At 36.4% G+C, this 16,126-nt stretch overlaps 4 protein-coding genes, 1 non-coding gene and 2 pseudogenes across 10 annotated transcripts; 2 read left to right on the top strand and 5 right to left on the bottom strand.

Annotated features, from left to right (window-relative positions):
• Positions 1-1,352: 1,352 nt before the first annotated feature.
• Positions 1,353-4,100, bottom strand: AT2G25430 (epsin N-terminal homology (ENTH) domain-containing protein / clathrin assembly protein-like protein). The gene is made up of 2 exons (NM_128100.4): positions 3,762-4,100; positions 1,353-3,598 (listed from the first exon to the last, which is right to left on the bottom strand). The coding sequence occupies exon 2, from the start codon at positions 3,574-3,576 to the stop codon at positions 1,615-1,617; it is 1,962 nt and encodes a 653-aa protein (NP_565595.1). The 5' UTR covers positions 3,577-3,598; positions 3,762-4,100; the 3' UTR covers positions 1,353-1,614.
• A 1,023-nt stretch (positions 4,101-5,123) lies between these two features.
• On the bottom strand, positions 5,124-9,543 carry AT2G25420 (transducin family protein / WD-40 repeat family protein). 4 transcript variants are annotated; one of them, NM_001335996.1, is made up of 15 exons: positions 9,187-9,543; positions 8,917-9,096; positions 8,719-8,832; positions 8,441-8,633; positions 8,279-8,343; positions 8,024-8,203; positions 7,690-7,848; positions 7,412-7,604; positions 6,849-6,956; positions 6,570-6,761; positions 6,362-6,484; positions 6,174-6,269; positions 5,903-6,100; positions 5,632-5,807; positions 5,124-5,550 (listed from the first exon to the last, which is right to left on the bottom strand). In NM_001335996.1, the coding sequence occupies exons 1-15, from the start codon at positions 9,273-9,275 to the stop codon at positions 5,373-5,375; spliced, it is 2,244 nt and encodes a 747-aa protein (NP_001325219.1). In that variant the 5' UTR covers positions 9,276-9,543; the 3' UTR covers positions 5,124-5,372. The 4 variants fall into 4 exon arrangements, with proteins under 4 accessions (NP_001325219.1, NP_565594.3, NP_001325218.1 ...); NM_128099.4 differs by having other exon boundaries at positions 6,570-6,740; NM_001335995.1 differs by having other exon boundaries at positions 5,124-5,807; positions 6,570-6,740.
• A 753-nt stretch (positions 9,544-10,296) lies between these two features.
• AT2G25409 (uncharacterized protein) lies at positions 10,297-10,930 on the top strand. The gene has a single exon (NM_001124911.1). The coding sequence runs from the start codon at positions 10,319-10,321 to the stop codon at positions 10,805-10,807; it is 489 nt and encodes a 162-aa protein (NP_001118383.1). The 5' UTR covers positions 10,297-10,318; the 3' UTR covers positions 10,808-10,930.
• On the bottom strand, positions 10,298-11,899 carry AT2G25410 (RING/U-box superfamily protein). The gene is made up of 2 exons (NM_128098.3): positions 11,126-11,899; positions 10,298-10,811 (listed from the first exon to the last, which is right to left on the bottom strand). The coding sequence occupies exons 1-2, from the start codon at positions 11,820-11,822 to the stop codon at positions 10,375-10,377; spliced, it is 1,134 nt and encodes a 377-aa protein (NP_565593.1). The 5' UTR covers positions 11,823-11,899; the 3' UTR covers positions 10,298-10,374.
• A 481-nt stretch (positions 11,900-12,380) lies between these two features.
• On the bottom strand, positions 12,381-12,453 carry AT2G25400. Its single transcript has one exon. It is a non-coding gene; the product is annotated as a tRNA-Arg (tRNA).
• Positions 12,454-13,074: 621 nt separating this feature from the next.
• On the top strand, positions 13,075-13,677 carry AT2G25390 (annotated as a pseudogene). The gene has a single exon.
• A 371-nt stretch (positions 13,678-14,048) lies between these two features.
• AT2G25380 lies at positions 14,049-15,930 on the bottom strand (annotated as a pseudogene). Its single transcript has 3 exons — positions 15,538-15,930; positions 14,382-15,133; positions 14,049-14,298 (listed from the first exon to the last, which is right to left on the bottom strand).
• Between the last annotated feature and the right edge of the window lie 196 nt (positions 15,931-16,126).

The raw sequence follows: 16,126 nt of genomic DNA, 5'->3' as shown, positions 1-16,126 counted from the left end.
AACTTCAAAGTTAAGGACTTGTCAAAGTGATTACATTATGGAGAAGATTTATCTGATTCTTCATTCTCACGCCGTGTGCGTATACTAGAGTTCTGCTCAATAATTTGAGGTCTTTAGGGAGAGTTCTGCTTCAGTGATTCTAGTATAGAGCTCTTTTTAGTGCTTCTGTTAACAGCCCCGGCCCAATAATTGGAGGCCTTAGGGAAAACAATTTTTCTTTTGGATAAAAAAAGTAAAATCAACTCAAAAATAGTTTTGGGCATGTTCTTTTTTTTTTTGAAACAAAAATAATTGGGCTTACTTTAGAACTTGAATTAATCTATCACGAATTTTATAGGTCAACATTATTAATCTGTAATAGCATATTCATTTCATGCACTCCCTTATTCTTTTACTTCAACGGATAATAAAATTGTTACGAATGGTAGAGCGATTGAATTTCTCAAATGGTAAGCAATTGAATTTCTCAAATTTTGTACTGATTAAGTTATGTGTTTTTAGTTGTTTTGTGTGCTTGATAATGTATTGTATCGTATTATAAGTTTTCCGTTGTTTTATTTATTTTCATAATGATTATTCTTATTTTCGTATATATCATTTAAGATAGTTTTTTTTTTTTTTTTAATTAAGAATATAAGAAATATATTAAGAAGATATCATTTTAATTAAAATATCATTTTTGTATTGGACTATTACAATTATAAATATAAATAATATTTTTAAGATAAATATTTATATTCCCGATACTTTAGAGTATCTATTAGATATCGGATTTGGTTGCGATTCTTTGGATATAAAAATTAAGATCAATTCAGTAATTAAAACCTATTCGGTTTTGGTTCGGTTTCATCGGGTATTGTCCATGTGACCATGTCTAATTATAATAACAGTGATAATGATAAATCAAATTAAGTTATCCAGAAACGTGTACGTGACCTGTTTACAAAAATGAGACACCCTTATTTGAGTTGGTCATGAAGAGACTCCAGCTTAGCTTTTCTTTTGTATTATTCTCCACAAGCAAATAATATAAAGAATTTGTCATTATACATACTTATGGATGGTAGTGGACGGTCACACATTATCTATCATTATATATAACCTATTGGGTCACCTAACTCTTTTAATCTAACAGAGACTTCTCGTGCTTTCATTTTCCAATCCCAACTATAAAAAAGATGAATTTAATTTATAGTAAACATCTCCTGGAATATTAGAAAGAAATATACGAAAGCGACAAATCTGTCTCACCTAATAATGTACAAATGAACCAATGGCTTCAAACTTGAAAGAGTGGCTATGTTTCACTTGTTTGTTTTGGACAACACAACCCAAATATAATAAGTCCTATGGAGACTTTGCAAGTTAAGACTATCCGACAGAAGTGTTCTTAAGTTAAACAGTGGAAACATGAATGATATCAAAATGTTATACAGAAGGGAATCAAGATTCTCAAGAAAGTGTACATAAACTATAAATCAAACTCGAGCAGAGACAAGGAAGAAGATGGAATCGTTTTACGACAATCCGAGGGGATATAATAAAACACACACAAGATCAAAGGTGGAAGACGAGTCATCTACACATATATGAATGGGTGCAAAAAAGAATGAATCAGTAAGGATTGTTGTAGTAATACCCCGTCGGTGGCGGTCCCATCCCGTTGACAGGTGGCATTCCGTAAGCCGGAACTGGACCGGTGTTCATCTTCGCCAAACTGGCTTGACCTCTCATCCCATCACGTTGATATTGCTGCCATAGCTGCTGCTCTTGGCTCAGTAGATACTGCTTCTTCTCCATCTCGGCCATTTGCACGTACGAAGGTGGTGGAATGGTTAGTGAAGCTGCGAATGGGTCTTGGTTCACTTTCTCAACGGTTCCATCTGGTGCAGGTAAGGCTAATACTTGATTGTTGGTTTTACCAGGTAAGGGTAAAGCTACGCTGCTCGCGCTACCACCTGTCAATTGCGAGGTGCTAACGTGTTGTCTGACCATTCCTTGATCATACATCCCGTTGAGCAACAAGTTATCGAACCCACCACCCAAAGCGGCTGTCTGTTTTTCTAAATTGCTCGTTGTTTCAACCAATGCCAATTCCCAATCCGCTTTACCGGGCTCTGCAGCGGGATTCTGCCAAGCAGAGGTCACTCCGTTCGAGGAGAAAGCTTCCCATTTTCCGTTATTACCCGGTGGACCAGCAAAGAGTGCAAGCGCAAACTTGTTCCCTTGGTCATCAGCTGTGACTTCATCCTCCCTCAAGTTAACTAAATCCTCGGTAAATTGCGGTTTTTCGGGCTGAGGTTCTGGTTCAGGCGGAGGTGGAGGAGTGTAATTCTCGGGAGGAGGAAGAGCTTTGATCTCATTCATATCAGGCTCAGGCTCCTCTTCTTCAACTACCGGAGGAGGAGCTTCGATCTCTTTCCTCTCGGGACTCTTCCCTCTTTTTGCCCTATCTCTAACAAACTCTTCCAAAGTCTCCAACAACTTGCTTGTAATCCTCTGAACTTCCGGATACTCAGACGATCTCGCCACACCCGTTTCCTTACACCAATTATAAAACGCAATAAGCTCATCAATCTGTTTAGCCGCACTAGCATAAGCATCAAAGGCCTTGACACAATCCGAATACTCCATATCGAAAAACTTATCCAACAAAACAGCCAAAACCTCACAAATATCAGCATACAGCTTAAAACTCTCCCTCACAACGGGATACAACGCGATCAATATCATCCTACTGTTCTTAGCTAAACCAGTAGGTCTCAATGACAAAAACCTATCAAGTAACCGTTGAAGATGACCCATCTTTCCGAAAATCCTTTCGGGCGTCATTTCCCTTAAAGGCGTAACAACTTTCTTCTCATCTCTCCCTCCTCCTCCTCCTCCTCCTCCCATCTCAGTCATATCTCCGTAAGACCGAGATCTCTTCGGTACACCACCATAACCATTATTATCACCTCTAAAGTCACTACCACCACCACCACCGTTCTCATAATCATAAGAACGCGGCGGTGGAGACCTGAAATCATCTCTTCCTCTCCCATATCGATCATCATTATTACTATGATGACTACTATTACCACCACTATTCACCGACACACCACTTTTCCTCTCAAACAAAGCTAACTCAAGCCTCTGATCCAAGTAACCAGCATAAGTTCTAACGAAAGCCGAATGATCCCACGAACTCGAATGCGCTTCATCGCGAAAATCAGACATGTTTAACATCCTCGTACCTCGTCTAGTTGAATAAAGAATCTCTTCTTGAAAAATAGGATCTCCTTCATTAAGAAGTCTATGCACAAGCATAAGAGCCTTGAGAGCAACAACCCAATCACGCGTCTTACTCAATCGCCGTGAAACGGAAGTAACACAAGCGAGGATGTAGCCGCGAGAGAGAGAGGTCAGGTTTAGAATCTCACGAATGTATTTCTCGCTTGCGGGATCGTCGTCGTGACTTGTAGCTTTCACGATGGCTACTTCTAGATCTGGAGCCATGTTGCTTGCTACTTTAGCGATTCCTATGCTTGTTTGGTCTTTAACCGCACCAATCGCTTTTCGAATACTCGGAGCCATCTCCGATCAGGATTTCGAATTTCTGAGAAAAAGTTAAACACAAACTGTTCAAAAAAAAAGAAGAATCGAAAATGATTTTGACATTGATGAGAGATTCGTGCGAAATCTGAGTTTTGATTGATAAAGAATCTAACGGGAAACACAATTTGAAATCGATTTTTCTTTGAGCTATATTTAGAAATTACCGTTAGGTTCGTTTTTTGACTAGATCTACGGAGGAGGATTCGTCGGAGTAGAAAACGGTGTCGGATTTGTTGGAGATCTCCGGGATGTATAGATCTGTGGAAACGCCAAAATTTGGCGTTGTGAGATTCGGCGAAGGAGTAAAAGAGAATGGTGGTGGCTGAAGAGAGAGAGAGAGAGCAGAGATGGATTTAAGAGGAAAGTTGGAGTCCGTGATGACGTGGCGACTTTTAAGTCGTTGATTTTGGAGAGAAGGAGATGCTAAAGCTTTTTTTACCGGCACTGTCGGGAGTTGTGTGCTTGTCGGAAGGTAAAGATGTACTTTGTTTTTTACTTTTTTTTTGTTTGTCATACATGTAATTTGCTTAATAACAGATTATTATTTTCTGAGTGGAAAATTAACTCTAGTTTTTTTTTGAAATGTAGGTGAAAAGTAAAACAAGAGAAAATATAAATTTGTTTTGTCGTAGAAGCAGAAAATATTAGGACCTTTTTTCACAACAAGAGAAAATGTAGGTAAGGGGAGAATCGGAAAGACTTCTGCTTTTGCCGTAAGAACTTTAACTTTAAAATATTATAAACGATTGATAGAAGTTGTGAGTATAGTGTATAACTATTGAAAATGTGGAAAATGAGTTTATAAAAAAACAAAAATCAATTGTAAATCAACTGAAATATTTTAAAATTTTATCATTGAGTGAATTTTTTCAGATTTTTTCATACATATGGGTGAAAACTATTGACTTTTTTTTTTTTTATAATTTTAAGTTTTGTTTTCGAGACATAAAAAAAATAACTAAAATCAATGAACAAAATAAGAAGAAAATGTTGTGAGAACTTTTTAATTATTAAAAGTGAAAAATGTCTGATTGTTAAAATTAAAACTGTAAAGATTGTTAAAAATTTACAGACTTCAAACTCATCCCTAATCATCCCCTATGTTTTATTGTTTTTAGTTAAAAGGTTCGTCTTCTTTTGTTTTAGGTTTGAGTTTTTTCTGCTTTATGTTTTTTTAGTAGTATTTTTTTAAAAACTTCTTTTCCATAGGGTATAGGTTCCGCAGAAATCATATTTTTCTCCGAATTTAACTCCAAAAACATTTATTTCGTCCATCTGCTTTAGTTTTTCTTATTTGAACATTGTAATTTACAATTGTTTTACAACAAATTATTAATAAAACTTCAGTTGGAAAAAAGGTAAGTGGGGAATCGAAGTTCGAAAGCGTTGATTTTTTTTTTATATTTAGACGTCTCTCACCGACACCGTCCATGAGCCATCTAGAAATCTTGTGTAATAAAAATAGATATATAATGAAAAAATACTACGTTCCTGCAAATTGATAGACATATTCCAATCTTATTGAAGAACAAAAAGATAATGCATTAACTTTACCAGCGCTAATCTTCTGTCTCCACTTAATAACTAAGTCATAACTATTACAAGTAGAGGGAGCCTTTTGGCAGATGCTTTACGATGAATAATACACAAGAAGACACATTTATTACGAATTACGTTACATAGACAAGCATTCAAAAAGAGCAGTAAGCTCAATTACATACAAAAAGATCAGTTAGCTCAAAGAGACATACTTAAAACTAAGACAACCTCTGTGGTCAGTAACTATGATCTGAGTCATTAGAATAATCTCCATTGTCTTCAAGTGGAGCTGCTTCACCCCATCCTCCACTCCACAACGGCTGAAGGACAATGACCTTACCATTACTAAGCCCAGCCGATATCTGATTAGGATGTGAAGGATGAGCGGCAACAACAGTCGGATAAACCTCGAGACTGTGCCATCCCCAGTTTAGTAGCAAAATCAATTACATCATTATTTAAACCAAAATAGAAGTGTGGACAAGGAAACTGTACCTGATGTTGCTGGTGCTGAGTTGAGTAAAAGAAGTCAGATTGATTTGACATAGTGTCATAAAAGTCTTGGAGTCCACAATTTTAATAGATCCACATCTAAATCCAACATAGATGATCTCACCATCGGAAGAATATGTAGCAGAAGTTATTGCAGGATCAGATGCATCGGGTATCCACTGCGTAGCATTTTTTATTTAGAGGCAATAAGGTAAAGCTAGAGGCAAGGGAATATAATCAGAGAAGAGAGTCTACAACAGTCTTTGCCTTTTACCTGCAAACGGCAATCAAGAGTTCGAACTTCGTATAATCCTATCCACCCATCATGGACCACGAGTAGCTCAATTTGATATGGGTCAAACTGGATGTGAGTTACTAAAGAGGTGGATTCAAGGTTAGACCGGTTGCAAAATTTACGCGTAGAGTTCTTACTTGTTAGCTTAACCCAGCTCTTTGTGCTCCAAAGACAGAGCTAGAGAAAACGTAAAAAAAATTAAAAATCCTGGAAGCAACAGTTTTGAGTATCTACAGATGCATGTACAAACCTTTCCATCAGAGTCAGATGAGACGAGGACATTAAAACAGCGAGAAAATGCTAGGCAGGTTATTTTCTGGTCGTGGCCCTCCAACTTTTCTTTGACCTAGTACATTTACAGCTTCATAACATCTTTTAGCAGCATACAAAGTCAGGCAAAACGGTTTCAGACGATTACTACGAAAATGATGACTTTACCTTTCTCGAGGATAAACAATGGATAAAGATAGAGCCATCATCTAGCCCGACGGCAAGCAAATCACCAGGAATAAATATAAAATACGTAGCCATAGGTGTAGGACTTCCAAAAGAAGCTACCTTCTGCATTATTGTGCAAACAGTGTCATTTGATGAGGCAGACACAAAGGCAGGACCTAAAAGCTTATAACACTACAATGCTTATTACCTCAAAATTCTTTAGATCAAAAACTGCTATCTTTCCTCCTGAAGTCGAGAAAAGATAGGAACCCTTGACCGCAAAACATGACGTTGACTTCTGAACAGAGGTGGCCATCTCATTTTCCATAGTTTTCCCACTTTGAGGTTGATGTAATCGTGGCTTTGGATATACATTTTCCTTCAATATTTTAGGAGTATACTATAAGCAAAAAAATTTAACGAATCAAGTACTCAAGACATCAGCGCTGAAACATAGGAGAGATCATTTTGGCATCTGAGACTATACCTTGCAGAATTCATTTTGGCTACTCGACCATGTCCAGAGTTTATGTGTGGCGTCTTCTGCCAAAGCCAGTATGTAATCTCCAGAAGGGGAATAGGTCAAACGTGCAATCTAACCAAGTCAACAAATTCAATGAGATCTCAATAGTTGAAGATATAGAAGACAAATTTGACTATATGCATCAACAAACAGCATTGTCATTCAAAATTCATCGCAGGACTACACACGTAGGTGAGACTTTCATGCAAAACACCTCAAGCGTGATATATATCTCAGAGAATATGGTTTCTAGATGATGCCACTACCGAGAATGTATACACAGGTGGCAGAAATTCTGTAGTCAAATAATAAATGCTAACATGAGACATTCCCCCCAAATTAACTGATAATATTACTCTGAACAAAGTATAATTCTTGGGAGAAACAAAGCATCATCCTTGATGGCTAGAATTTCTCAAGAGCTATGTTCTTTTTCCCTTTTAAAGATCAATTAAAAATGTGATTGAATGCCTTGGATGACATGAAATACATCAAATTTTAACAGATTCTGCAGAAAGTAACCTCACCTTTTCTTCTGAGAAACAATCAGGAAGAACGAGTGCATTGCACTGAGAAGGATCTTTGATTTCGTTTGGTTTCTTCTTCCTTGGTACTGTTTTCTTGAAAAAAAATTTCATAGAAGATGGTGTGCCACAAAGATATGACACTACTGGAACATTTTCCAGAGAACTAGTATTGTTGCATGTCCACCAGTCCATACTGCATGAGGTGAAGAAAATCAGAACTAGAAGAAACCACGAGAAAGAAAATCTAGACTAGAAAACAACAACTTTGGCAGCCTTACGTCTGCTTCACCAGTGTTAAAAGTCTTGACTTTTCCATACTAGGAAACTTGAGTTCATCTTTCAGTACTGGATTCTTCTTGGCTAGCATGGCAACAGAGGCATGCAGCTTTATCTTCAGCGACATGTTATCAAGAGATCCAGATGGGGTTGCAACCTCCCTGCAGAAGAAAACATACATCAGAGTGAAAACTGACCAGTGGAGAATTTGGGGATAATAATACTTCAATATGAATTGAGTATAACTACTATATGTTGCAACTATGTTCAAGCTTCCATCATATGCAAAGTTCTTAACCAAATAGTTGGGATGCAGATAAATAAATTTAAACCAACCATTCTGTAGATTGTAGGCATATAAGTTTCTGAAGTTCAAGAAACATAGCCTTTGAGTACTTATTATCTTCCCAGTTTGTAAAAGCTCCCAGATACTCTTCAGCTTTACCATATTCACCAAGCTTCATCACTTCCGCCAGATAATTTAAGTTGAAGAACACTTTTGTTTCTTGCTCTAGTCTTCAGAAAGAAAAAATTTCAACAATAAGTAAACAACAATATATCCAAGATCACATTTATCTCTACAAAACTTACTTATGCAGAGTGTTCTTGTACTTCGCTTCATAGAGAAATTGAAGGATTAAGCAAATGAGATCTTCCTACAAGAAACGCACTGATCAGAAACAAAAGAACCCGAGAAGCCAAAATCTTCGGTTCCTACAATATAAGGATATAAGAAAATATGTAAAAAATTACCTTCAAACCTCCCTTTCTCCTACTACAATTTGGACAAAGGAGGGAGATAAGAGCCAGCAATGCAGATTTATTCAAACTTGGAAAATCAAGTTTGCCACGTAAAGAAGGATTGCTTTCTGCTAGTTTATGAAGATCAACACACAATTTGGCTCTTCCCGGTGCTTTGTCCACACAACAAGTCTCCTCAGGAATTCTATAAACAAAGCCACCACTAAAAACTCTATGAGATCCGCATTGTAACATCTTATTAATAGCTAATAATATATCTTAATCCTTGCCTCATATCATCTACAGCAATCACTTCAACCAAATCATCAAAGCTATCATCTTTTAAAACAGGAATCCGTCTCAAATCCTTGGAGAATATCTTCACAGCTTCAGAGCCACCACTTCTGCAGAACATAACCAAAAAGGATGATAAAACAAACATTTATAAGAAATGAATGATTCAGTGAGAAGGGTAGAGGAATGATTGCCTATCCGGTGCTTCGGAAAATTTCAACTTGAACAAGCCAAAGAACATCTTCCTTGAAAAAGTATTTGCCTCTGGACTAGTGAATGCTGAGAGATAGTCATCTGCGTCTTTCCAGTTACCATTAAGGATTGCATTAGAAAGGTAGCTAAAATCGAAGAAAACACCTGAATCTTGCTCCAATCTTCATAACAAAACAAAACCACACATAAATTAGGTATAAGCAAAGCTTAAAATCAAACTATTGAGAAACAAAAATCAAAATCAACCGTACAAGTGTAAGCTTTCTTCGTAGCCCTCTTCATCAAAGAACTGTAAGATGAGGAATACGAGATTTTTCCGATTCTTCTCGTCTAAGATCATCGTTGAACCAAGTAATTAGAAACAAACAAGCATTGAGGTCCAGAGGAAATTTAGGGTTCGAGAGAAATCAATTCTAGTAGCGCAGAAGAAGAAATTGCACGGAACGTCAAGTAGAATCCCTAAATTGGCATCGAGATTTGGAGAAAGAAGACGAATGAGAAATTTGCAAGTCAGCAAAAGCTTAACTCGTCGTCTTCGTTTAATCCGCTAATGGACAGTCTAGTGTAGTGTAGTGAAAGCGACCAAAGTCAGAGAGATAAGTTCACCTACTTATCATACCCTCGGACGGGGTATTATTATAAACTTCAATTAACGAGGACTGGTTTAAACGCAAAGGATGCGGGAATTTGCTGAAACAAAACAAACACAGATACAGTTTCAACCGTTATTAAATAAGTTAGGAGCCGATTGGTAATTATTGATAATTCTGCCTCTAAACAATATAAACTTTTGTTATATGAATTTGGTATAAGGGCTTTGACTATATTATAAATGATGATTAGTAAAAATTGTGATGGTAGAAATTACGATTTTAAATAACTAACAAATATGGACGAAGAATATTATATATATGACATCTATAAATTATTATTATATATATTTAAAATATTATATATAAATTTTCTTAGTGAAATAGAATTTTAATATTGTTTTTTTTACATAAATTTGTATTAATTTTTGGAAGAGTTCATTTTTATTATTTTTATTACATCGATAAAAAATTTTAAACTAAATAATTATTTATCTACTTGTAATTGGTTTTAGAAATATATTAATTACAAAGAAAAAACTACTTTCCATATAGAATTGTTTTAAAAATTACAAAATTAAAATAATCTCTTTATAAATTAATTATTAATTTATCGATAAATATTATATAGAATTAATCACTTATTTCCTCATAGCCCATGAAATTTCCCAATTTTGTGGTTTCATAGAATCTGCCGAGGAAAATCTACGAATTCTCATTTGCATTTTTACTTTTCTAATAAACTTGGCGTTTGGGCTTAGTTTTGAGTTTTGACACAGTTTGTAATGCATTTATGGAGAGATCCAAATTCCAAATTACATACAAACGCTACAAGACTATTCAAAGCAATCAATCGCGCAAAGGAGATGGATTACTCCGACAAACCGGGCAGGAACTATGCAACTTGAGCCACGCATCAATACATTCAGTATGGAAGCAATGTTCACATTCAGGTAAACACCTAACAGTTTCTTTGGTTGCATATTCCGACAAACAAATGGGACAAACAACATCATTTGACCCGGTCGGGAGTCTCCTACTCTCCCCTAGCTCAACTTTCTTGTATGACTCAATTGTAGACTCATCGAGACCTATCCTTGCGACTTCGTTGCTTGGCTGCGACGTTACGGATCCAGAAAGGCGTGCAACCACTGCTTGTTGTATCTGTGAAGAGACTCTCTCGGAACTGCACATGACAAGACCGACACAAAAAGTCAAGGCGGTGAGTGGTCCGACTAGGGAGAGGCACATTATCTTTAGTACTTGTAAGCCTGTGTTGTGAAGTCCTGTTTTCAAAACAACAAAACGGGTCAACGGTGAAACTTGTATGTACAAGTATTCATATATTCTAATGTTACGACATTCTCTCATGTTTGCTATTTGAAAATATATTGATTTACTAATCAAGTCAATGGTTTAATGTCATTATTTAAAGCCAACTAGATTCATTTCTTTGTTTAATTAACAACTCCTTGGATTTGAAGCTTTCAACCATTTATGGATTCTTTGGGAAAGAACTTTTTCAAAAGTAGATGATGTCGTTTCAAGTTGGAATATCGTGAAGTACAAAAGAACAGAGAAGAATTGAGATTGTACGCACCAGGGTTAACAGAACTGAAGCATTCGACTTGATGGGAAGTATTGTTTTTGAATCCACATCTTGAATTAGTTCTCCTCTCACAATCTCTACAATCCGGCGAGTCCCATTTGAGCCACATGTCTCGACTGTTTTGGCCATCAGGGTATGTCGTGTAGGCGACAAACCAAGAAAATGGAAGAGGTAATATCTTAAAGATGTGACAAGAAGATGGCATCGAACCGAGATTCTCAAACTGCACAACAAAGAAGGAGGAAGTGGTATTACCAAGGCAATCGATAGCTCTGAAGGATGCAGTGATGTTCGCTTCCTTAGGACAGATCAAGAACGTGTAGTTACGAGAGCGAAGAAAAGAAAAAGGAGATCCTGAAGGGTCAAAGTTAAGAAGTCGTCTGGCCAAACAATTCTCAGGGTCGTTGAGGCGAATACGCTGTGTTTCATAGTCGATCTCCTTAACAAGAAAGGGTTCAGACTTAGGAAGCTTTAAGGTAGTATTGGCATCATCTTTGCATATGAGGTTGAATCCTGAGTAGCCGCATGACTCAGGTTGATAGGAGAATAGGGAGAAAGGGAAACGAGCAACGACGCTCTCTTGACTACATGAGAAACTGTAGCAAGGTTTTTGTTCGGATGCGTTTAGAAGGGGAAAGAAGAAGAGGAAGATGAGATTGAGGAGGAGAGGAAGTAGTTTTGAGGTCATAATGTGGTTTGGCACAAAGATATATTAAAAAGTTAGAAATGAGTACTTTATACACTAATGGAGAAGGCCCTACGTTTCCTATTTTTTACTATTATTGCATTTTGAACTAGTATTGCACAAAGATAAACCATTGTCATTTTCCGATTTACGGCTATGGTTTAGGTCAAAGTCAATCTATATATAAACCTCCAATCGTATATTTTGACTAATTAATGAGAATAAGATTATTAACTTATAGAAAACCCAATGATGTTATTTCATCACCATAATGCATTGACGAGCATTTTTATAAAATAGCTGCATGTCTTTTCTTCTCATTAATCTCCCATCCCGCGACTTCTATATGGAAGTGTTTATATATTGGATTTTTTCTTTTCTGTTTTCAGCAAAATGATTATATTAAGAATGAAAACGATCATGCTATCAAATTACAAGATTTCGGATATCTAGGACCAGAGAGGAACGAAGAAGGTGGCATATTCAACCGTCGGAAATTGGTCTTTCATTCTCTTTGCCAGCTTAGAAGAAAAAGGCAAATATGCTTTTAAAAATACAAATCACACCCAGTGGGATTCGAACCCACAATCGCTTGATTAGAAGTCAAGCGCCTTATCCATTAGGCCATGGGTGCTTGTTGTTATCTGAACAAACTTTAGTCATATATTTCATTGATCTAAAATATATATGAAGTTCATTTTCTGTTATTTGACATTAACTTCCTTTCAAGATCTTATATATTGCTATATATTGCAATCAGGATCAGAAGTTACTAGGCTCAAATGTTTTGGAGTTATGTTTGGTATTGGTATTGGGATTTTTGAAGTTCATGTTTGGTAATGATGTTGGTTCTTCCTTAATTGTCATAACATATGTTTTGGTTCATAAATTTATTTCATGAAAATGAAAATTTATAAATGTCAAAAAAAAAATCTGAAAACAATTTATTTGTCAATATATTTTAGATCAATAATCAAATTTAATATGGTTAAAGATTAACTAAGGCCATCATGCATCAACCGTTTCGCGGACTTAGGTGATTATGCTTATTTTAGATTATTTTAGGTGCAAATGTGTTTTCACTATAACATGCTGTTGTTTTCAGACTTTTGAAGGTGCTGATTCTGATATGTTTTTATCTCATAATGCTGCTGGTTTTGGTGTGTGTTTTCACACTTCTAGGTGTTGAATTTTTCTTTATTGTGAGTGGATAATAATAAGCCTAGTAGAGAGCCTGACATTAGGAGCTGGTAAAATGATTTGGCGATTGCTCCAATGTTGCAAACCTCTTCGTCCTGTATTTGACGCTGGGATTTGCATCAATGGTGTTTTGTATTATCTCGGTAAGCTCAATTGCGATAGGGAGGATTTTGTTATAGTTTGTTTTGATGTCAAGTCCGAGAAGTTGAGCTTTATCGGCGAACTTGGCAGATTAGATATCAAACACTAGTCGAAACTGATTAACCAGAAGGGTCAATTGGGTATATGTCAGTGTTCAAACTCGGGGAAAATTGATTGAACCAGTAAAAGTTTTGATTTGTGGATTCTTGAGGATGTCAAGAAAAATACATGGACGAAGCGTATCTATGTATTGCCTTTTATGTGGTGGAATATCGTTGCGACCACCAAGTTGCGCATTGTTGGAATGATTGGTACTAGTGAAATTGTGTTGTCGCCGTATGATCTATCTGACCCTTATTATCTTTTCTACTACAATCTCGAGACGAACAATGTTAGGGAAGTTGGAATCCAAGGACTTGGAGCGTTTGAGACTAGTACAGTAGTTCACTTATTTGTAGATTACGAAGAAGATGTGAAGTTATATGAGTGTTTGAAGATTTGGCTTGAGACTTCGTAGCAGGAGCTAGTTTGGAATTAAGTTCCATTGGAGAATTATAGTCCTTATTATCAACTTTGCATATGTTGGGTAGTAATAATAAAACAATTTGTTGGTTAAATTTAATGTCTCAGATTTGAATCCATAACAATTTTTGTTGCTTATCTCTATTTTTTTCCTATGATGGATCTTTTGTCAATGTATTGATAGAGTTATCGATAACTATGATGGATCTTTTGTTGATAGGGAATTACCGTAAAAAAACAGGTTAGATTTTGTGAGATGAAAATGGTGTATACCTTGGTTCGGATCAAACAGTAGGCACACCAACAAATACTGCATTTGTATGTGAACTTCAAGTTCTCATAATCACGAACCAATCAGAAATTAAGAATCAAAGAAGTTAAATAAGAGAGCAAAAAACATCACTCTAAAATTTTTCCATCCAAATAATCTTTCCAGCTATCCCAACGAACACCATCTTCATCCTACATGCAATAATCATCTTCATCGTCATCCACATCATCATCATCATCATCACTATCAGCATCACCGTGTCCCATTTCCCGGCAACCAGAAGGGCAAGTGTCTTGGTTTTTCTTCCATTCGATTCCACATCCATAGCAAAACTGATATCCACATCTATACAATGCATAAAGACATTATGAAATATAAACTTTTCGAATGAACTAGCTTAATCGAGCCAAATATACATATATATGTACCTGCAAGTCATGTGATTGCAACCATCAGAAAGTTCAATCAAGTGCCTACACATGACACATTGACGCCACATATTTTCGTTTGCCAGTAACTTTAGCTTTATGTCATCAACTAAAAGTTCAGGGTGAAGTTTCTTGTAATCAGCACACGACAAATCAGAATGTGATGGTACTTTACAATCAATGCAGAAGAGTCCATTGCATTTGACACATGTCCTAACATTGGATTGGTCCAAGGCTTCATCAGAAGAGCTCGAAAGCTCGGTTATGGACATCAACAATGAGCAGTTTGGATATGGGCAGTAGATTTTCTCTTCAGCGGGAATTAGAGTCCTCTTTCATCTTTTGTTCCCACATCTCTATCAGATTTGGTGTCAAAACCTTGCTACAACTTTCAAGAGTGAGCTCTAACTTGCATTCATAATCAAGGCATGTGGGCACAATTCCGCTAAGTAGTTTCACTTCCACATACTGTTTAACACAAGAAAAGCAATAACGATGAAGACACTTGTCAGTAAAAAACATGCGATCAGCTACGGTTTCTTCAAGACAAATGACACAAGTTTCTCCTTGTGCTTCCTTCACATTTACGCTACTGCTTTTAGAGACTATTTCTTCTCTTGCAAGTCTATAAGCAAACTTAACATCGTTCCTGGCAACCAAAACAGCTTCACTAAAAGTCATTTGTTCTCTTAGGCGTTTGACTTCTTCCACAAGCAATTTTCTTCTTAGGCTTCTCTCTACGTACCAATTATCTGCGATGAAAATAATTCCTTAGACCAAGACATTGTAACATAACAATCGAAGTCATTATCGTCTTAATTTAACTACTCCCATCACAAGATATACTACTAGGTTATTCCAGATCATGCTAATGTTTATAAAAGCCATTTCTCACAAGAAGCCAACAATTAGTTAAATAACCATCTAACGTGAAAGGACTATTCGAACTTCTCATTTACATACCAGTTTCTGTGTTGTATTCCATGACGTAATACAAGTACAAAGATGACCTAGCTTGAAGCTAAGCTAGAACTCATAAATAATATTTTCTAGTTACATGAACAAAAAAAAAAAAAAGTAACAATCATCCACAATATTATAGTCTTATGAATTTCTAACCTAACATAAGCAATAAAAAGAGAAAGAAAACACTTACATATTGGTAAATTTGATGGTCATCACAATAAATCACCACATTCATAAACCCGAAACTGAGGCATTCACTTAGCCCACGAATAAGTGCCACGATCTCTACTCCTTTGCGACTAATCTCGGCGTTGCTCAGTGATTCCTTTATCTCAAACAAAAACTCATCCGTGTTGTCACAAATCGCAACCCCAAATCCAGCATTCACGATTCTTTTGCCGCCTTCAGCTAGCGTCTGGTCGCTAACCAAACCCTTGAAGTACAATCTGTAAGATTGTGTTGCCGGAGAGGCGGAGTTGACGACCTTGGAACTATCATCGCCTTTAGGGTTTGGACTATTTTCTGTTGTCGCAGAATCTATCCGCCGTTTTTGGAAAGTCAAGTTAATATCGTCTCTTTCCATGACTGATTAGTCTCCAATTTTTCTTGTGAAAATCTAGCTATATATATATACAGATGAGGAGAGAGAGGGAATATAGCTTGCTTGAGAAGTTATTAAATAAATTCTCGTTCACTGCTCTTTATCAAAGTTCCTTAATATTTGCAAGCGTATTTTGTTAATGAGAGTGTCGATTGATTCTCTAAATTTTAAATTTCTA

This window comes from Arabidopsis thaliana, chromosome 2 (genome assembly GCF_000001735.4).
Source record: "Arabidopsis thaliana chromosome 2, partial sequence".
Lineage (NCBI taxonomy): Eukaryota > Viridiplantae > Streptophyta > Magnoliopsida > Brassicales > Brassicaceae > Arabidopsis > Arabidopsis thaliana.
This window is presented reverse-complemented; position numbering and strand designations above follow the sequence as displayed.